This window comes from Suricata suricatta, chromosome 13 (assembly GCF_006229205.1).
Source record: "Suricata suricatta isolate VVHF042 chromosome 13, meerkat_22Aug2017_6uvM2_HiC, whole genome shotgun sequence".
In the NCBI taxonomy this organism is placed as follows: Eukaryota; Metazoa; Chordata; class Mammalia; order Carnivora; family Herpestidae; genus Suricata; species Suricata suricatta.
Window position 1 is genome coordinate 5,494,599 of NC_043712.1, and position 21,911 is coordinate 5,516,509.

General features: G+C 52.0%; 1 protein-coding gene across 5 annotated transcripts in view; it reads right to left on the bottom strand.

The window, feature by feature from the left end:
- Positions 1-21,911, bottom strand: part of GPR107 (G protein-coupled receptor 107) — a 57,940-nt gene that overhangs the window by 26,597 nt on the left and 9,432 nt on the right. Inside the window, exons 2-9 of one of the 5 annotated variants that reach the window (XM_029921001.1) lie at positions 12,659-12,781; positions 12,284-12,334; positions 11,954-12,033; positions 10,950-11,089; positions 8,460-8,497; positions 7,050-7,106; positions 2,715-2,825; positions 2,256-2,389 (exon numbers count right to left, since the gene is read on the bottom strand). In XM_029921001.1, coding sequence (XP_029776861.1) covers positions 2,256-2,389; positions 2,715-2,825; positions 7,050-7,106; positions 8,460-8,497; positions 10,950-11,089; positions 11,954-12,033; positions 12,284-12,334; positions 12,659-12,781 — 734 coding nt within the window. Of the gene's footprint in view, positions 1-2,255; positions 2,390-2,714; positions 2,826-6,203; positions 7,015-7,049; positions 7,107-7,445; positions 7,609-8,459; positions 8,498-10,949; positions 11,090-11,953; positions 12,034-12,283; positions 12,335-12,658; positions 12,782-21,911 lie in introns of those variants that run through there. The other 4 variants (XM_029921002.1, XM_029921004.1, XM_029921005.1 and 1 more) reach the window with 4 other exon arrangements.

Sequence of the window (21,911 nt, forward strand, 5' to 3'; positions counted from 1 at the left end):
TGGTCCTTTCCTGTCTGGTGCCCACCTACTCCAAGGTCAGAAAGGAAGTCAAGGCCGGAGAAGTCCGCCACTCCTGCGCAGCAACGACATCTACCCGGAGCACAGAAGTGCCCGCTGCCAAGGCCGGTGCTCGCTTGCCCACCCCGGGCCCCTTGACTTGCAGTCCCGCCCGAAACGCCAGCGGCCGGCGCAGCGATGTTACGGGAAGGACACGGGCTCCAAATCCACAGCAAGCTGGCTCAAACTCTGGTCCTGCCCTGACACCCTTCACCCCTCTCGGCCACAGGAACCTCTTCTGAAAACAGGGCATCACCCGCCTCAAGGAGGTGGAAGATGAGCCGAAATAACCCGCATCCGGCGCCTGACCGGGCAGGGAGCAGGCCCTGGAACCCGAGCAGCTGTCCTCACACTCTGGGGCCCAAGACAGAACTCAGAGGGGATGGAGCTGCGCGTGCAGGGCAAGGAGGGACGTGGGTCCCGGCCAGGGTCCCGCAGGCACCAAGAGCCGGGTGTCTCCCCGAAGTCCTCCCCGCCCTCCGGGACCTTGAGCCCCTGCGATGCACGAAGCCCTTGCTGGAGTCACATCCTTTACGGGATCAATTTTCCAACCCGACAGAAGCGTCTGGGAGACTCTCCTGGAGAAGCGTGGGGACGGACGGGGGCGGAAGTGACACAGGCCCACACCCGCGCGCTTACCCTCCACGGAAAGCTGGACACGGGCTGCATGGGGCAGGCCGGCCTCACTGGACCACAGGTTTAAAACTCACCATGATTTTATGTAAGCGAACCAGTGACACTGATGATTTCATCGCTAAATAAACGGAAACTAAAACACCCCTGAACGCCTGTCCGGCCAGCTATTTTGCATGCGCCTCGTATTTGCATAGCGCCCTGAGCTGCAAAGCCCTCTAGGGCCCTGGCTTTCAGGGGAATCCCGCAACACGCCGAAGGTCCTAAGACCCTCGGAGGGAGGCAGGGCAATGACCTGGTTTCGTGGCCCAGAAAGTGGAGTGAGACCCAGAGGGGGGAGCGGCCGCCTCTGCTCTTGGAATCGAGTCCCAGTTCCTATTGTTCTATTAAAGGCAGAATCAGCACATTACTGAAAAACCTTTTTAGGGCCTGAATTTTTCTTATTAACGGCCACCTGATCGTCTACCCCAAACACGACCACGTAAACAGGCAGCTCTTTCTACCGACCCAAATCTTACATCGGACGGGAACCAGCACCCCTGGTCCCGGCCCGCCACCGCAGCTGGGCATGTCCACCGGAAGATGGCCCCCGGGGACTGACAGGGTCTCGATTTCCGCCCAGTGCTCCACAGGAGGAGGCGTTCGGTATTTGGGATGCTGAATTATTGTCTGGATTTACACAAATCCACATTACAAGGCCACACGCACACCCCATCATTGAGTTAGTTTACGGGCCTTAAAATGTAACAAACGCTTCCCTCACCTTGTTCTCTAACTGAAAAGTACTGCTTTATTCTCAGTTTTTCGGGGGGAAGGAGACAGAATCAAACACTGGCCCCACATACGTGCAGCTGCTCCCTTCGAGAACCGAGTACGGGCAGTTAAAGCCGTCGGGTTTGAGAGGAGAGGCCCAGCGCCGGGCGCGTGGGCCCTGAGGGAGTTTCTGCGTGACAGGCCTCGGAGGCCCGCGCCTCTCCCCGGCAGGCTCTGGGCAGGAATGCCATGCGCTCAGCCAGGCGGTGCGTCCCTGGCACTGGCCTCCGTCCTTCTCATGATCGAATGGCCCCTGAATGGGACCAACAAGCTCACTCGGGATCCCAGACCGCAGCGTCTTCACTATGGAAACACACGCTTATACATTCTGTTTGCCTGTGTGTCATTAAAATACTTAGATCTGTTGTTTAAACAAAGCGAGGGGGCGCCTGGGTGGCTCAGCCGGTTAAGGATCCAACCCTGGCTCAGGTCATGATCTCATGGTTTGTGGGTGTGAGCCCCGCGTCGGGCAGCTCTGTACTGACAGCTCAGGGCCTGGATCCTGCTTCAAATTCTGTGTCTCCCTCTCTGTCCCTTCCCCACCCTCTCTCTCGCTCTCAAAAATAAAGAAAACATTAAATAAAAAAAAAATAATAAAATAAAAAATAAAGCACAGCGAAGGAAACGGCACGGCACTGCCTCCCGCCTCAGGGAAGACGCCCTTGGGCGCCCGCCCCTGCCAGGCGCAGAGGTGAGCGCACCCACGTCTCCGCACGCTCGCAGCTGGATGGCTCAGGGAAGCGACAGTTTACCGTCGTTTTCGGAGGACGTGAATCCAGACGGTCCCAGAGAGGAAGAAGAAAAACGCCATGGAGACGTACAGCTTGGGGAGCGGGATCTCGCCGGCCGAGAGGTAGCTGTCAGGGTTCTTCTCCGTGATCTCGATCTGAAACGAGCGTGAACTCAATTGTTGTCTTCTCAAGAGCAGCTCACCCCCCAGGCGCCATTGGTCGCCGCAGCTGCTCCGCTCGGGCCCGGGGAGGTGCCGGCAGACGACAACCCCGCTCCGCACGCACAGGGGCAGCGAAGGCGCCCCCCAAATGCTCTGTGCGTTCTAACCTCGGAATCCTCTGCAGAGACGGGATGGATTCCGGCCGCTTTCTCCCGAGTCTGTTTTATCGGTTGTGAAAAGTGACCCTCACACAGAAGCAAGCGCCTCCCGTGTCTGGCGGCCGACAGACCCCGCGCGGCGCCCCCCACGCGATACTCACGTCGAGGCTGAAGGAGAGCTGGTCGCCGGGCCGCACCTCGTTCCCAGAGCACTTGTGGAAATACAGACTGTAGAGGCCTTCCTGGTCGTCGGTGCTGATGTTAAAGAAAAACTGTAAGTGAAGAGGACCAGAATGTGAGAATGCCCGAGTCCCCAGCGACGTGCTGAAGTCGTAGGAAGAGGTCAGGGATGCTCCAGACAGGAGAAAACCACAGGGCAGAGCCTAAACGGGTGTGCCCTTCCTCTGCAATTCGGTCTCTACCCAGGCGGCAGGAAAGGGGACAGGACCAGCTGGTGAGCACCACTACTGGGCCCCAGAGTCAACAGTCACCGACTCCCCACCCGCGGGAGGGGCAGCTGGGGGCTGCAGGGACGGTCCCTGCTTTCCAGTCAACATGTCGATGTGCTCTTTAGGGAACAAAACAAAACAAAACACTCCCAACAAAGAAAGGAGGTTCATCTGCTACTCAGAAAGACAAGGGGCCAATCTTCCCTCGTTAAAGTGCACACCTGTGATTTCAGACACACGTGACACCGTCTACATTTTCTACATTTACACACTTCCCTGTTTCTTGCATGTTTCATGTGTTCAAACGGGGTTTGATGTAAATCCAAAGGCATTTTGTAGATAAGATCACAAAATACGACTCCTCCCTTGGTCAAGAGCATCTGGCCAGGAGCCTACGATATATTCTTAAGGGCTGCAGACACAGGATACGCCAGAAGGAGAAGCGAGGGACTGACGGGGATAACACTCCTCATCACAGCTGGGAAGGGACGTGAAGGTCACACGGGGTTCCGGTGGGGGCTGGGGGGCTGGCACTGGCCTCATTCTGGCCCCCACGGAAAAGGCCCGCATCCATTATCACTCGTCCTCCACACGGACACCGTGCGCCCTCGTGCCGGTACACCACGCCGCACGTTACAGAGACGGGGGAGCACACACATCCGACAGGAAGATGGAAATAAGAGACCAAAAATATTCAAGCTGAAATGATTACTCTGTTAAATCATCTCCCAAGCTCAGACGTCAACGTAAGGGTGTGTGTTTCAGTGCCCGGTAGCCAGAGGACTCTTTACATGTGAGTAACTAAAGTTAAGATTCATATGAAGTTTCTAAGAAACAAGAAGGTCTACGAAGTCCGTGGAGTCATCATGGTCCATCACAGGAGGCACCTTCCACTTACGCAAAAGCAAACATGAAGGTACATTTCAGAGTAGGAATAGGCCTTCCCTGCCGAGGGCGGACCAACGATTATCCCGCCCTGTGGATGGAGGGGAAAGCTCACAATGACCGTCTGGTCCAAAGTAGCCACCAGCAGGGCAAGGGGTCCCCCACTGAGTCCTTCACGAGGAGAGGGGAGGCCGGAGAAAGGTGGTCTGTCTGTCCGCTGCCCTCCGCGCACGTCCCGAGAGCCCTAGGAACTGGTTCCCTCCACGCTCCTCACCACCCAGGCCGCCCCCACCCACGACACCTGCCCCGACAAAGCGTCGGTAACACAAACGCGTCTATCCCACCACACTCTCCTGGGTGATTTTTTTTTTAAATGGTTTATGGAAATTTCAAAAAACTTATTGAATTAAGCAAGCATTTTAAAATGAGAGAAAGAAAAGAGCAAAGTACCTTTTGTATTTTCTTAAGGAGGCAGTGAACAAAGTGATTAAACACATGGGCCTTGGGTTTGAATCCTCCCCTTGGGCAAGTTACTTAACCTCTCTGAGCCTCAGTCTCCTCATCTGTAAAAGGGGAATAATAACAGTGCCCAACCGCACAGAGGTGGTGGGAAGATGAGCCAGGGGAACGACAACGTGTAGGCACTCAGCACGCCCCTTGCACCCATTCCCTGGGCTCCGTAATTGCTAATGGACACAGCCTGGTATGGGCCGAGCCCAAGGTCAGGGACTTTATAGACCTCAGTAACAAAACAAGTTTAAAAAACCTCGCCCTTATGGCTACCTTCTAAAGGGAGCAACAGAAAATGCGCATCATAAATCTGCGAGTTCACAGCCTGTTGGAAAAAGGAAAAGTGCTCAGGGAAAGCTGGCGGGGGAGGGGAAGGAAGGGGCTGCATTTAAAATAGGGCGAAAGACATCCCCAGAGGCAAGGGAATCAAGAACAAAAATGAACTATTGGGACCTTATCAAGATAAAAAGCTTCTGCACTGCAAAGGAAACAATCAAAAAAACTAACAGGCAACCGACAGAATGGGGAAAGATAGTGGCAAATGGCATATCAGATCAAGGGCTAGTATCCAAAATATACAAGGAGCTCACTAAACTCCACACCCAAAAAACAAATAATCCAGTGAAGAAATGGGCAGCAGACATGAACAGACACTTCTCCAAAGAGGACATCCAGATGGCCTACAGGCACATGGAGCAATGCTCAACATCACTCATCATCAGGGAAACACAAATCAAAGCCACACTGAGATACCACCTCACACCAGTCAGAGTGGCTAAAATGAACAAATCAAGAGACTATAGATGCTGGCGAGGGTGTGGAGAGACGGGCACCCTCCTACACTGTTGGTGGGAATGTAAACTGGTGCAGCTGCTCTAGAAAACAGTGGGGAGGTTCCTCAAAAAACTATCCATAGAACTCCCTTATGACCCAGCAATAGCCCTGCTGGGGATCTACCCAGGGGATACAGAAGTGCTGATGCATAGGGGCACATGTACCCCAACGTTCATAGCGGCACTTTCTACAATAGCCGAATCATGGAAACAGCCTAAATGTCCATCAACTGATGAATGGACAAAGAAGATGTGGTTTATGTACACACTGGAGGACTACATGGCAGTGAGAAAGAATGAAATCTGGCCCTTTGTAGGAAAGTGGATGGACCTCGAGGGTGTCATGCTAAGTGAAATAAGTCAGGCGGAGAACAGATACCGTATGTTTGCACTCATAGGTCTAACAGAAGAAACCTAACAGAGGACCAAAGGGAGGGGAAGGAGGAAAGAGAGCTGGGGAGAGTGAGGGACACAAATCATGAGAGACTACTGAATACTGAGAACGAACTGAGGGCGGGAGTGGGAGGGGGGAAAGGGGTGATGGTCATGGAGGGGCACTTGTGGGGAGAAGCACTGGGTGTTATATGGAAACCAATTAGACAATAAACTATTATAAAAAAATAAAATAGGGCGAATGGAGGAATCTTTGTCGAGAAGCTGACATTTGAGCAGGGGCTTGAAAGAGCAAGTCAACCGTGTGGATTCTGAGGGGGAGGCCCTCCCACCCGTGGGCACGGCCAGAGCAGAGCCTCCGGCCACATCGGTTCTGGGAGCGGCAGGAGCAGAAACAGGAGCCGAGGTCAAAGACGAGGCGGCAGCCAGACCACGTGGCCTTGCAGAGCAGGAGGGACCCCGGCTCTGGCCCCGAGCTGTCCCCGACGGGAGCTGCAGCGGGTTCAGAGCAGCAGCGTCCACAGGCCCCCAAGGAGCCACTAATGCCCTGGGGCGGTAAATGTAAAGGACAGAGACAAACCGTTGAGAGAGGCAAGATGATCTATGCAGAAGGCAGTCGGCCGTGAACGCAGGGACGGGGGCACCGGTAAAGGTACAGGCCCTCTCGGCAGAGAGGGGGTGACGGGTGCGTCTGCCAGGACCGATGAAACTGCCCGTGTAAGCGCTGTGCGTTCCGTTCATTCAGAGCAAACTAGGCCTCAGTGAGTGAAAACTGCTTAGAAAAGAGCCCGTGATTCTTACAAATTCATGATGAAAGAGGATTTGTGTAGCGCTTCACAAAGCGTTTTTTAATATGTTTATATTTTTTAAAACGACACAAGACCTCTGTGAGACAGGGCCCGCCACGTTTCGCGTTTAGATGGCTGAAGGGCAAGACTCAGGCGGAAAGGGAGCTGTCTGGCGCCACCAGCTGGTACGTGGGGGCTGGACCCCGTGCCGAGGCGGCGCTGCTGCCCCGGACCCGCTCAGGCTGCACAGCGGGGCCAGCCGGGCAGGGCACTCAGGGCCTCCGAGCCTCGGTGCGCTCGTCCCCCAAGCCCCAGCAGGTCCTTCCAGGCTCAGGACTCTGTGCTCCTAGAGCCCTCGGAACAGGGGCAGCAGGAGGCGGAGGTGTGGGGACAGCCAGGCCGACGTGGGTCAGAATCTGGCCTTGTCACTCACGCTGGACAGTCACAAAGCAGCTCATTCTAGGAGACACGATCTGGAAAGCAGTGGGGCTGCCAGGGCGAGAGAGCGCCACCGCGTTCGAGTGACTGAGCCACCACATGCCTCAATGATCATTCCTGAATTCGAACTTCCTTTACGAACTCACCCTTTTGCGCCGCAGGGATAAATCCTACGAAGACGACCCCAAGAGAACACATACCTGAAAAGAAACGGCCCCATCGCTATTGCGAACAGAAAAGGATTTTTCTCCTGTTGCCTAAAAAAAAAAAACACACAAACATAACCACCTGTTTTAGGAAAATGCTGGCAGAAAACGTACGCTAATAAAAATAAAAACGAAAAACAAAGCAAAAACACATCCTTTCTAAATCCTAAACCGGCTGACCTTCAAAAGCTCCCTGAAATAAAACTCACCATACTTTCAAGATGTCTGAACTGCCCTTTCCCAGAAGACGGCAATTCCTCCTCGCCTACTTCCTGTTCTCTGGGTCCCGTCTGCCTCCGAACTAACCCCCCATTCCCTGCCCCGCCCTCCCGGCCTCCCCGCCCCCAACCAGCACATCTCTACCCTTTCGGCTTCAGCAAGACACCCCACCTGGATGGCACTCCCGGTTTCAAAGGATCAAATGCCACGGTGTGAGGGACTGGCGCTCGGCCGAGGAAAGACCTGGACTGACACCGCCAGCAACACGGACGACCTCAAAGCAATTACGCGGTGTCCAAGACGACAAAAACTCCCGCCCTCACGGACCTTCTACGAAGTTCTGCATTACCGATCGGCAGAGGCAGAGGGGTGGTGCTTGGGGTGGGAGGGGGGCGGAGGAGCCTGCGGGGTGAAGAGTGTGTTCGCTGCTGTGGCCGTGGGCGCGGGCTCACAGGGGTGCGCTTGGGCCAACACTTATCCAGCGGCGGCTTTACATGTGCCTTTACTGAGCGCCGACTACATTTCCACCCGCTGTTACAAGGCAGTGCCGCCATCCGGATGCCCCCTCGCGGATTCAAGATCTCCCCAACCTAAAGGCTGCCACTTTTTCCTTCTGCGATTCCTACCACCTCCTCTTCTACTAAAAAAAAAAACAACAAAACAAAACAGCCAACCCGCTCTGCCTCGCCCCTGGCCCTCACGTCCCCTCTGCCCCGGCGCAGGTCCTCAGGACCAAGACAGCCGGGTGCCGCGCGGCACGGTCTTCCGGGTCGCCTGATAACGCCACTCTCCCTGCTCCCAGGCTCTCCGCACACGACTTCCAGAACGACGCGTTGCCGCGGTCCTTCCTGACCCAGACTGCTGAGGGCTCCGACTTCCCGCGCATCCGTAAACGCTCTCCACCGTCAGGCTGCGTGACCCGAGACCCCTCTCTCCGCGCCCAAGACACACCTCGTATTTCCCAGAGGCCAGCGCTCGGCGTCTGCCATGCTTAGTCTTCTAACGCGGTAACATCTCTCCGGACCGCGAGTCCCGGTGGGTTGGGCGTGGGTGTGTGTGTGCCTGTTTCGTGCGTGTATCCGCATCCGCATCCACACGCATATCCGCACGTGGGGCACACACACACACACGCACAAGGGTACAAACACACCCAGGAAGGCTGAGCGGTGGCTGGCTGGTTCTCACCTTGGAATCCACGGTACTTCTTTTAGACTTTCCACGGTCTAGAAGCAGAAACGTTTAAGAGATGTTATTGCGTGACTCAGCTTTTCTCTGTATTACCCTATCACTGGATGAGGCCCCAGCGTGTCTGATATCAAATAAATCAAACAAACAAGGTGAGGCCGGATGCTACCTTGCAGAATGCCAACTCCTCACACTCCAAAACAATCCTTCAACTGCAGAAGCAGCAAATGGGAGATTATAAATGCTCGCTTTAAAAAAATTTTTTTAATGTTTATTTTTTAGAGACAGAGAGAGATGAGCATGAGTCAGGGAGGGGCAGAGAGGGAGGGAGACACAGAATCGGAAGCAGGCTCCAGGCTCCGAGCTGTCAGCACAGAGCCCGATGTGGGTTCGAACCCAGGAACCGTGAGATCATGACCTGAGCTGAAGTCCACGCTTCAGTGACTGAGCCCCCCAGGCGCCCCATCAATGCTCTCAACCAAGGATAATATTCAGTACTGACAGGGAAGCTCATCTCTGAATAATCTAGTGCGTGTTACTGCCACAGACGCCACATGGTGTGACCTTCCCCATATTCTAACACAGATCATTGCTTAAAAGTCCATATATGAGGGGCGCCTGGGGGGCTCAGTCAGGTAAACAACCAACTCTGGATTTTGGCTTAGGCTCATGGCTCCTGAGTTCCAGCCCCACACTGGGCTCTGCTGACAGTGTGGAACCTGCTTGGGGATCCCTCCTCTCTCTCTGTCTCTCTCTCTCTCTCTCTGCCCCTCCCCTACTTCATCATGCGCATGCGCGTGCACACACACACTCCCGCTTTTAAAAGAGTATGCATGTGTATGACATTTATTTACACACACTGAAAAATCAATAGCCAGCAGCAGCATAACTGATGCTTTCCCGGCCAGCGAGGCGCGTCAGGGTTGCTAACGGCTTCTTTCACGGGACAGAGAGGGCATCTGTGCCTCATTTTTATTTAAGACACCTTCGTGGGTAAGACAGTGTTTCAACCTCACTATGGGGAGAGGGCTTCAAAATAAAAGAAGGAAAAGAAGAGTTCCCGTGCAGCGAATGTGTGTGTGCACGTGAGAGACCAGGACAAGGAGGACATGGTGCGTGGACACGAAACCACACCATCACCCAGGTGTAACGTTTCCGTATGCTGGGCTCAGAGCTTTTACAAACTGAGAAAAAAAAATGTGTTAATAATAAAAAGTTCTCTTTAAGAACTAAACTATTAGATAGATCTGACAGGTAAGAGGCAATAAAATGTAACCTAGCTAATCAACATACGGAGAAAAAGCACAACCTCAGTAGTGAAGAGAGAATACAAAAAACCAAGAATATCCTTGTCACCTTTGACTTTGGGGCTAAAATGAACGCACACCGAAATCCCAGTCCTGGCTCGGACACGGTGATGTGGGCACTATTCCTACGTGTTTTCCAAAAGGAGTATCAATTTGGACAACTCAACTGGAAAGAACTGGAAATATACATCAATATTCTCTCAGTATTCATATCATTTGAACCAAACATTCCAATTCAGGGAACCTATCCTAAAGAGAGTTCTAGATATGACCAAAGTTCTACAAATAAAGAACCTCCGGCGCAGCAGTACTTCTAACAGCCTGACAATGGACGTAGGTCTCCTTCTGGCGAAAGCCTGAGCAAATCCCGGTATCCACATGCCGGATGGCACGTAAGAACGAACCATCGTAATGACGAGTGAACAGGGATGCCTAGGAAATTACAAACAGGACCATGACTTCTAAAAACCAGGGGCGCCCGGGACTCAGTCTGTTAAGCCTCTGACTTCGGCTCAGGTCATGATCTCATGGTTCGTGGGTTCAAATCCTGCACTGGGCTCTGTGCTGACAGCTCAGAGCCTGGAGCCTGCTTCGGGTTCTGTGTCTCCCTCTCTCTCTGCCCCTCCCCTGCTTGCACTCTGTCTCTCTCGCTCAAAACTGAATAAACATTCAAAAAAATTTTTTATGGAAAAAAAAGTCAAATGTTCTAGACCCACCCAGGAAATAGCTCTCTCTCTGTCTCAAAAATAAACATCACTGGGGCGCCTGGATGGCTCCGTCGGTGAAGTGCCTGACTTTGGCTCGGGTCATGATCTCGCAGTTTGTGAGTCAGAACCCCGCACTGGGCTCTGTGCTGGTGCAGAGCCTGCTTGGGTTTCTCTCTCTCTGCCCCTTCCCCACTGGTGCAAGCGCTCTCCCTCACTGTCTCAAAAATAAACTTAAAAAAAAAAAAAAGAAAAGAAAACAGAAACACTAAAATTCTAACACAAGGTCGGAGAAATCACTGTTCTGTTTCATTTTTCCCCCCAGTTTCTACTTTTCTCTTTGATGGCTATTTACTTTTGTATAAACTCCAAAATAAACGAATGCTAGGACCGCATGTGGTTTTTACTCGGTGGGGGACCAAACAGAACGCACGAGGCCGGGCGGTGGAGGAGATGCTCGTCCCCGCCTTGCAGCCTACCTGGGCTTCGCGGGGTCTGGGTGGCTGCCGGCGCGGGGCCCACGCCGGGCTCCGGGCTGCGGCCGCGGACCTGCTCGGCCTTGAGGAAGACGATCCTGGGTAGCTGGGTGCCAGCTTCTGGTGGGGACCTTAATCTCACCCTACATTCAGGTAAGAGAAAAGTAAACAAGTTCAAAGTCACGCTATGGCTCCTTGAGTGCCCCGGGCTACACGCTGTTTCAGGGTCTAAATTCATCGCCTCAAGTAGTCCTTACAACGCCCCTAATGGAGACTCTGCTGCCTGCTTTGTACAGCCGCTGGAATGGGGGCTCCGGGGTTGATAACCTGCCCAAGAAGCGAGGCTGGAAGGAGCCGGGCGAGGGCCCGACATTCTCCCTCCGAGGCTTATGTTCCCAGCAACGGCATGGTTCTGATGGACGGAGTTTCCCCCTTAGTGTCTATAACATGTTCAACAAGGGAAGTGGGACGAGGGGTAAAAACCCAGCGAGAAGTTAAAGTGACCTCTGGGAGGGCACGTGGGCGGCGGTGGGCGGTGGGTGCGAGCGGACACAGCGGCGAGGCCAGCACGGCCAGGCTGGGGGGCTCCTCTCTCTCCCTGGACGTCAGCTGGGTGCAAATAATGAACTTGCCCTACCGAACACGCCACCCCAGTTCGCGCCACCCTGGGTTTGCCTCAAATGGCCTTCCCTTAGTCATCCGGGGACATCCACTCGCTGGAAGGCCGGTTGGGCCGGACAGGGGCACGAAGCCTTCCCTTCTCTTCTGCGGTCACCAGTGTCTCCGCCCTACTGCCCCCCACAGCGCTGTGGCCGGGGTTGGCGCTGCCTGGGCTCCGTCACTGGTCTGCAAGCTTCTCGGGGCTGCCCCGCCCCATTGCGCTCTTGCCCGCCAGCCTGCGGCGCGGCACCCGGCACGTGGCCGACACCCAGTAAGGGTGCGCCTCACTGCCAGAGCCCCCCGACCTCACTCCCGGACGGAGCTGAAGGGACACTGGCATTACTTACTCACTTCTGGAGATGTCTAGGATCAGAACGGTGACAGAGACAGACTGTTTTTTTAAAATGCAGTAATTCACATCTTCATCCTGAGAAAGGAAGACCAGCTGCCCATCATCTCACTCATTCCCGTCAGGGCAAGAACAGAGAGTTTTCGGGACCAAGGCACACAAGCGATCGTCCTCCCTCCCAAACATCACCGCTGCGGGCGTCGGAGACGCCAGGAAGTCCCAGCAGCTCCCGCGGCCGGGGACACAGCGGTGACAGAAGCAGGATGTTCCCACCCAGCATCTCGGGCTCAAGTGAAGAGAGCAATCAGGTCACGCATGGAACGCTCACCAGATAAGAAGAAAATCCATCGTTTTTTGTACGGTCCAGGCTGAATCCAATCTACAAGGGGGTAAAAAGGGCAGAGGTAAGTCGGCACTCGATGCGCTCGGATCCACACCTTTCTTACTCAAAGAGCAGGCGAGGTGACTCTCCGGGCTCGCCTTCCCTTGGTCTTCTTGGCGCTGATGTGTAAGAAGCACCCCAGCTGCTACAATTACTCAAGAACTACAAAACTTAAGTGTTAAAATAAAACTATCTGAAGCCCGCCCACAAGTTTCATTTTCTCTACATTCTGATACTTCGTATTGAAGTGGGGGGTGAAGCTCTCATCTACAAGACAGGAAGGGGTGAATAAAGCCCTTGACCCCCTGGAAAGGCACTTACCGTTGTGTCCTTGTCTGTGGCTCCTTCAGGTTCATTCACTGAAAGGCTACTGACATTAACCACCATGTACCCATCCTTGAAGAATCCAAAGGTGTTCAGATGAACCTTATGCCTCACATCGTCCTAGAGAGATTGGCAGTGGTGGAATCAGTGAGATGGAGAAGTTAACTTGATTTATTTAACCTACGGATTGCTTGAAAAACTCCTAGCTAGCCCGCCCATGTTTCCATATACTTGGCCACATATACAACGTCTAGACCTTATCTTGCTCCATAAGCTGAAGAAGACTCCTCAGAGATTCACAAAGTATCAACAGTTTTGCAGAAAGAGGCACAAACAGATTCGGCTCATCCCCGTGCATCTGGAAGGGTCCCAGGGCACACGTGGTGGTCAAGCGGAAGGGGACTCCCCAGGAAGGAGGAACAATGTTTTAGTCACCCTCACAAGCTTCCTGCTGGCACAAGGCCTGGCATCCAGGAGGCACTCAAAACATGCGGGGGAGGGAGGGCACAGGGCGGGGGAGGGAGGGCACAGGGCGGGGGAAATGGCCGAAGGTGCTCCAAGGATACTCATTTACATAAACCTTCTTAGGGGAGTTCAATGCACCTGCCTGGCTCCTCCCACCACAGGACCATGAAGGAAACCTGACACTACTTTTCTAATCGACAATACAATTTTTAACAACTGCATCTAAAACGGCGGCATGTATGATGGGGTTTCAGGACACGAGGCCTTCCGCGACAGGAACCCAGGCACTAGCCGGTGGAGCGCGATCTCTGGGACACAGGACGGCCCGAGACTGTGCCTTGCCTGCTGGGAATCGCTTTCAAAGTGGCGAGTCCGATCTCGACTGTCACTACAGTCTAAGGCCGAAAGAACAGCGGCACCAGTGAACATGTCTAAGACGGAGGCTCCACGGACACACGGGGTTTTACGCGGAGAGTCACATCCCTAAACACGAGCACCGTGGGGAACTAACAGCCACCAGGTTAGGCTTTGAGCTGCAGGGCACTAGGCTGCGCGCTTTTCTAGACCCTGCTTCTGGTTCCTCCTTCAATCTGCAGAGTCCTTTCTGCTACTGTTTACATCTGGGTTGTGGTTTTAAATTCTACCCTTTGTTTCAGTTTTTAACATAACGACTTCACCACGCGCTGAGACGCTCTGGGGGCTCTAACTCTCCTCTTCGGTGGTCCCTGCTGACTCTCGCTGCCGATGGTTTCTTCACATGAGTGGTAGTCTTCTCCCTCTAGACCTGGGTCTCCTGGACATCGGAAGTAGCCTAAAATCACAAACCCTGAAGGCCTCACAGGAGAGGCTGTGGATCAGGTCTGCAGCAGGGAAATCCTAAGCTGTAACCCCCTGCTAAAACACCCATCTGACTGCCATTAGGGGGGTATGTTTCCTCGCCCACTCAACAATTCAAGGACTACAGCTCTGAGGGCCCTGTAATATTGGGGTGAAGGAGAGGGACCCGGCTCCAGCAACACTCTGACCCCAGCCAGCCTCCTTGCATCCAAGGCTCTGGCTCCAGAGTGTGCCGCTTCCCCTGGCCCACCCCACCCCCTTTGCTTGTGGCCTTTAGGAATTTCCCTAATTTTCCTAGGAGCCGGTTGTGCACTCAAAGCACATCGCTGGACCTCTGCTTCCTGGTGGGACAGAGTAGCATGCGCCCGCGGGGACTCTCCAGGACCGAGACAGGCCAAGAACACAGCACAGGCCATCCGCCAGAAGCCCGGACCACAAAACCCAAGATGCTAAAGCTCACGTCCTGCCTCCGGATTCTAAGAGAAGTGATTTGAGGGACTCCTTCCTCAACGCTCCCAAGGGTGCGACAAGACCACCAGCACCCTAGGTGCGCAGGGGAGAAATCAATCCGGCTACATCCAGTGGGAGCCTCAGGACGCTGCGGCTTCAGACCCCGGCAGGACCCCGAGGCAGGAGGCATGGACAGCTTCCTGGCCCGAGCCGCCCCCGAGCCTCCACAGGCGCTGCGCTGAGCAAGCCTTATCGCTGGAGGTCCGATCCATTCAAATGCAGGGAAAATGGTCTTCGGTGACGGAGGGTCCTTGGGAGGAAGAGGCTCGCAGTGCCTAACGGAAGGGGTCTGAAAGCTTCTGGAAGGGCTTGGTAACACTCTGTTGCGTGGTGGAAACTCGCAAAGTTATGGGCCAATGATGAATATTTTTAGCATGTATGTTATATAAGAAGGTTTGTGCTTTACGAAGATGCTTGTTCTAATTTATCCAACATTCAGATGCTACGTAGCAAAACGGAAGCCTATTTAAAAAAACGCTTAACCCATTGAGTCCACCAAGGTATTTTCTAGGTATTTGGGGGAAAATGTTTCAATTACAAGCTCATAACAGTTGTTTTTCTATATAAACATCACATTCCTTTATTATTTTTTCTCGCTTTTATATTACCATCTCACTTGATAAAACTGTCATAAAAGATACATTTTTGGAGAATTTTATTTTTATTTTATATTTAGTTTGAGAGAGAGTGCAAGTGGGAGAGAGGCAGAGAGAGGGAGGGAGAGAGAGAGTCCCAAGCGGGCTCCATGCTATCGGCACAGAGCCTAACACAGGGTTCAATTCCAGGAACTGTGAGGTCCTGACCTGAGCTGAAATCAAGAGCTGGACACGTAACCGAACGAGTCCCCCAGGTGCTCCTCCATCATTTAAAAAATTATGGTAAAAACACACAAATCATGACATTTAGCAGACACCACTGATACTTATAATGCAGAATGTTGGCAAACGGCACTTTGAGAAACACCCCTCTAAAATCTCTAAGTTCCCTTTTAAACATTCGTGACAGACTGTAACTCCCCATTTCCTACACCTCCCGAGAAATGGATCGTGGGCCCAGGGCGTTCTCGTAGGGTCTCACCCTCACCCGGCCAGTGTACTTCAGAGCAGCAGCCCCGCGACAGGGACGCAGACACAGGTTCGGGGTGAAATGACCGCCCAAGACAGCACAGACCACCAGCGGCAAGGTAAGGCTGGGGCGGAAACCCCTGCCCTGTGAGCCTTCCCACGCCACGGCCCCGCTGTGTGCAGGGGACCATGGTACGGGAGGAGGTGCAGACTGGACAGCCTAGAAGAAACGGACAAACTCCTAACACATTAAACCTCCCCAGAGCGACTCCTAGAGAAAGACAAAATCTGAACAAAGTAGTAATGAGTGAGGAGACTGAATGGGTGATCAGACAGGAAGAAGAGCTAAGGCAAAACGAACAGCAACCCCTCTCAAACTCTTCCAAAAACTGAAAAGGCAGGAACACGTCCAAAGCCATTTTACAAGGCCAACACTATCCTGATACCAAGGCCATCTGAGGACAAGAAGAGACCAGCAGAGGCCAATACCCCTGACGAGCAGAGATGAGAAACTCCTTCACAAACCACCACCAAACTGAACCCAACAGCGTGTGGAAGGACCACAGGCCACGACCGGCGATCTGGCCCCGGGATGCGAGGTGCGTGAGCACATGCAGGTCAGGAAGTGCGCCTCCGCAGTGACAAAGCGGGGGGGGGGGGAAACAAACCCTATGGTCACCTGGATAAACGCAGAAAAAGGATCCAACAAAATATATCGTTTCATGATAAAGACTCAACAAATTAGGTCGAAGGGATGTACCACGGTATAGTACAGGCCACGCAAATGACAGCTAACTTCATCCTCAGCGGTGAAAAGCTGAAGATTTTTGCTCTAAGATCAGGAACAAAAGAAGGCTCCCCACTGTTACTACCCCTGTCCAACACAGTCCTGGCGGTCCTGGCCAGAGCCAGTAGGCAGAGACATGAGAGGCGTCAGACTACAAACGAAGATGTAAAACGGTCACTACTTACAGATGGCATGCTATTTTATATAGAAAACAATAAAGATTCCACTGTTAGTTTAGGTGAATTCCTTAAAGCTGCAGGATACAAAAATCAATATTAAAAAAATCAGTGGCAGGGCACCTAGGTGACTCTGTCGGTCAAGCGTCTGGTCTGACTTGGTTTTGGCTCAGGTCACACTCTCACGATTCGTGAATTTGAGCCCCATGTCGGGCTCCATGCTGGCAGCGTGGAGCCTGCCTGGGATTCTCTCCCTCCCTCCCTCTCTCTCTCATCTCCCTCTAAGGTTTCTGTCTCCCTCAAAATAAATAAACTTAAAAAAAAATTAGTGGCATCTCTATACACTAACAATGAAGCATCTGGGAGAGAAGAAAAAAAAACAACCACTTACAATAGCATCAAAAACAATAAAATACTTAGGGATAAGTTTAACAAAGGAAGTGATAGGTCTTTATACGTGGTAAACTATAAAAACAATGATGAGAGAAATGGAAGAAACAAATAAATGGAAAAATAATTGGTGCTCATGGATTGGAACACTGTAAAAATGTCAATACTACCCAAAGCAATTTACGCATTCAAGATAAACCCTACCAAAATTCCAACGGCATTTTTCACAGAAACAGACAGAAGAATCCCAAACTCCTTTGGAATGACAAAAGACCCCAAATAACCAAAGCAACCTTGAGTAGGACACAGCTGGAGGCATCACACAGCCTGATTTCAAAATATACTACAAAGCCACAGTGATCAAAACAGTGTGGCATGGACATAAAAACAGACCTAGAGACCAATGGGACAGAACACAAAGTGCCCAGATGATCCAACTGATCTTTGACAAAGGTCCCGAGAACACCCAAAGGGGAGAGGACAGTCTCCACAGCCAACGGAGCTGGGAAAATGTGACCTCCCCAAGCACAAGGATCAACCGGACCCCTCTCATTCCATGCACAGCACCACTTCAAAATGGACGAAAGCCTTACAGACAAGATTTTAAATTGTAAAATGACTAGAAGAAGAAACTGTAAGAAAAAACTTAAAAAAAAAATTTTTTAATGTTTTCTTTTATATTTTTGAGAGACAGAGAGAGACAGCGTGAGCAGAGGAGGAGCAGAGAGAGAGAGGGAGACACAGAATCTAAAGCAAGCTCCAGGCTCTGAGCTGTCAGCACAGAGCCTGACGCGGGGCTCGAATCCACGAACTGTGAGATTATGACCTGAGCCGAAGCCAGACTCTCAACCGACTGAGCCACCCAGGTGCCCCTGAAAAAAACTTCTTGACACTGGTCCGGGCAATGATTTTTTTGGGTAAAACCAAAAGCACAGGTAACAATGCCAAAAAAAAAAAAAAAAAAAGCAAAAACAGACAAATAGGATTGCATCAAACCAAAAAGCTTCTGCACAGGTAAGAAAACAAGAGACTGAAGTTCAAGACAACATTTTGAAATGAGAAAAAATATTTGCAAATCATATATCTGATCCTGAGTTGATATGCAAGATACATAAGGAACTCAACAGCAAAACAAAAAACAAAAAACCCTGAATAACATGATTTAAAAATGTACAAAGGATCGGGGGTGGGGGGCACCTGGGTGGCTCAGTTAAGCATCCGACTTCGGCTCAGGTCATGATCTCATGGTCTGTAGTAGGTTCGAGCCCCGTGTTGGGTTCTGTGCTGACAGCTCAGAGCCTGGAGCCTGCTTCCGATTCTGTGTCTCCCTCTCTCTCTGCCCCTCCCCTGTTTGTGCTCTGCCTTTCTCTCTCTCTTTCTCTCTCTCAAAAAAAAAAAAAGTTCAGTGTTCCCATTTGCCAGTGTTATCTGTAGGGCCTGTAGCTAACCTCCCCCATCTCTAAGCTGTCGTGTCACCGTGTCAGGTGACGGATGTGTGGCAGGTGTTCTGCAAACTCTGTTTTACTCTGCAAATCATAGAGACAGCAGGAAGGTCAGACACTCTAGTGGCTCATTCAACTTTATTTGATTCCATTCAGTGTAAATAAACCAACGTTTACACAAGAACCACTGACGGCTGAGGCCTCAAACGTGAAAAACTACTCAGTCCCAGAAAAAACTGCCAACAGCCCTGGGTGCGGAGGATTACAAACCCGCCCCCCCCACCGTGGACGCCAGGACGAGGGCCCCTCCACCCCCTCACTCCCGTGCTAGGGCCCCGGCCAGCGTCTGGATGGGGCACGAGTGACAGAGACGCGGAACCCTCACGTTTCTCCTCCCAGACCCTCACCTAGAGGGAGCAGCGCGGTCCGGTTCGTGAAGACTGAGCGAGGAGGCAACAAGGAGACGGGATGGGGCGGGGGGCTGCCAAAGTCGGGTCAGAGTGACAGCATCAGACACAAACAACAAGATTTAAATACATTTCCAACAGCCATTTCTAAGGATTTTGAAGTAGGCCCTGCGCCCAACACGGGGCTCGAGCTCACAAGCCTGAGGTCACGTCTCGTGCTCTGAGCTAGAGGCCCCCGCCCCGTTGCTTCTGTCAACACCGACGCAGCAGCGGTGTCGGCGTCCCCAAGGACTTCAGACCGCAAACGCTGACCCCGCAGCCAGCAGCAAGCTAAGAGCTTTATCTACCACCGCTTGTTCTCTAAGGTTTATTTATTCATTTTGAGCGAGAGCGAGCGAGCACACGAGGCGCATGGGGGGAGGGGCAAAGAGAGAGGGGGAGAGAGGATCCCAAGCAGGCCCCCCGCTGTCAGCACAGAGCCCGACTCGGGGCTCCATGCCACCAAGCCTGAGATCATGACCTGAGCCGAAACCAAGAGTCAGATGCCCAACCAACGGAGCCACCCAGGCGCCCCTACCACCACTCATTCTTACTACAACACTACAAGGCACGTGTTATTATGCCCATTTTATAGATGAGGAAACAGAGGCTCAGAGTGGTAAAACTTGCTTAAAGTCATACTGCTGGTAGGTGACGGAGCCAGTATTCAACCCCGGGTCTGTTTAAACTCCAACCTGTGGTTTTGGCCACCTCATTCTGACGACAACCATCCAACCAGTTTGTCTTTTTTTGCTCAGAATTTTTTATTATAGAAAATTTCAAACCCACACCTTCCGGTCCACGTTGTCCCTCTATGCTTCTCCCCGCCCCCAATCCTATCTGAAGAGGATCTCATTCTAAATAGAATAAAACCCTAGGTGTCCTATCATTTCATCTATTAAATATTTCAGAGCATATTTGAGAAGAGTATCTTTAAAAAAACACATAACCGTAACAGCGCGGCGTACTCCTAACGCAGTAAACTGCCTATCAAGTGACAAGAGTGTTGACCCACGAGACACTTACAGGAACATGAAACGCAGGCCGGCTCTCAGGTACACACCTGTATGGCTGGTCGTAAAAACCTGCAGCAGCTCCTGGCCTTCCCGGTAGCCTTTTATTACCTGACCTCAGTGGGAACACAATTCCGATCTCAAAAGTACTAACCCGAACAAGGACAGAAGCTCTGAGACAATGATGAAGAAACAATGTGAAGGAAGGTGGAGTTAGTTCGTTACAGAGGATCCATTAGGGAAAATGGGGCACCTGCAGATTATTCCGAGTTATTTCAGATTATTCTAAAAGGCTGTCTTTGTTTTCAATAAACTGTTTGTAAAATTAAAACTTCATTGTATCATTATCCATCCACGTAGTCGCAAATGGCAAGATTTCGTTCTTTTTGATTGCCGAGTATGTATACACCACATCTTCTTTATCCATTCATCCATCGATGACGTTAGGGCTCTTCCCACACTTGGGCTATCGTGGATGGCGCTGCCATAAACACTGGGGTGCGTGCACCCCTTGGAAACAACACACCTGTGTCCCTTAGTGCAGTTGCTGGGTCATAGGGTAGTTCCATTTAAAAATTTTTGAGAAGCCTCCACACTGTTTGCAATTCCAGAGAGGCTGTTTCGGTTTGCATTCCCAGCAGCAGTGCAAAAAGATCCTAAAAAGTGCATTTTAAATGTGCAGTTTCAGGGCAACTGAGTCACGTGGGCGCCCATAGACCACTGAGTTATTATAAAAGACTAAAACTCAGGAAGAGTCTGCTGAAAGAAAGGCGGGGAGGAAGTGACGGGGAAAGGGATGCTAAGCTTCCCCACCTTCACACGCTCGCCGTCCTGGAAGCCCCGCCCCCATGTTAACATCACTTATCTGGACTTAGAAAGCCTGTACGTGTTCAGAGAAAATGTAACTGAAGAGTGCAGAAAAGCAGCTGCAACCTTACCACTCAGGGATATAACTCGTAATAACAGTTTGGTGTTTTCCTTTTGATCTAAGAAAATTTAAAACTCATACTTCAGATATCAAAGCTTTTAAGTGGCACTAAGCAACCAAATACCATGTTAGAGAGCGCCCGGCTGGCTCGGTTGGGAAAGCACGCAACTCTTGATCTTGGGGTGGTGGGTTTGGGCCTCACACTGGGTACAGAGGTTACTAAAGATAAACAAATAAACGTGGTCTCGTGGTTTGTGAGTTTGAGCCCCGCACTGGGCTCGCTGCTGTCAGCGTGGAGCCTGCTTCAAGTCCGTGTGTGTGTGTGTGTGTGTGTGTGTGTGTATCAGGTGTAAGCACAGCCACAACGTGTCATCTTGCTGTTTGGTGGCACCCTAACAAGATCCGGTGTGTAGAACTGAGCACTCATAAACCCACCACCCAAGTTCAGATAATTCCTACTTTTACAAACATGGCAGCCGTAGCTTTTTCTAGTAGCAAGTGCTCATTCGAGAAAACCTGGGACACAGAAGTGCATTCATTCCGCCCGTCATTCGACAAACACCTGCTGAAAGCCCACCAGGCGTCGGGCTCGGTGCGCCAACCATCAGCCAGACGAGCGAGCCTGCGGCCTCGGGGGCTTCCTGACCCTCCTGGCTGTAGAAAAGTGAAAGGAGTAAATATCCGGTTCCCCGCTCTCCAGGCTTGTTAGAGGTCTACACTACAGCTGCTTCGGACCCACAGGAAGGGAGGGCGTGAAGAAGAGGAAATAAAACACTGGTGACAAAGAGAAGTGCCTTCGTCCCTCTGTGGAACCCTCACCCCCTCCCCTCCCCCTCCCTGTGCTCTCGCACTGGTTGGGTGCCTTCCTCTTTTCCCTTTTAGAAGTACTCTTGGGGCGCCTGGGGGCTCAGTCAGTTAAGTGTCCGACTGCGGCTCAGGTCATGATCTCACAGTCGTGGGTTCGAGCCCCTTGTCGGGCTCTGTGCTGACAGCTAGGAGCCTGGAGCCTGCTTCCGATTCTGTGTGTGTCTCTCTCTCTACCCCTCCCCTGCTTGTTCTCTTGTCTCTGTCTCTCAAAAATAATGTTAAAAAAAAAAAAAAGTACTTTTACTGACATATCCATATCCATAAACATCACACAGTATCATTCAGTGTTTTAAAAACTCAGACACACTGTGTCGTACGAAAGCAC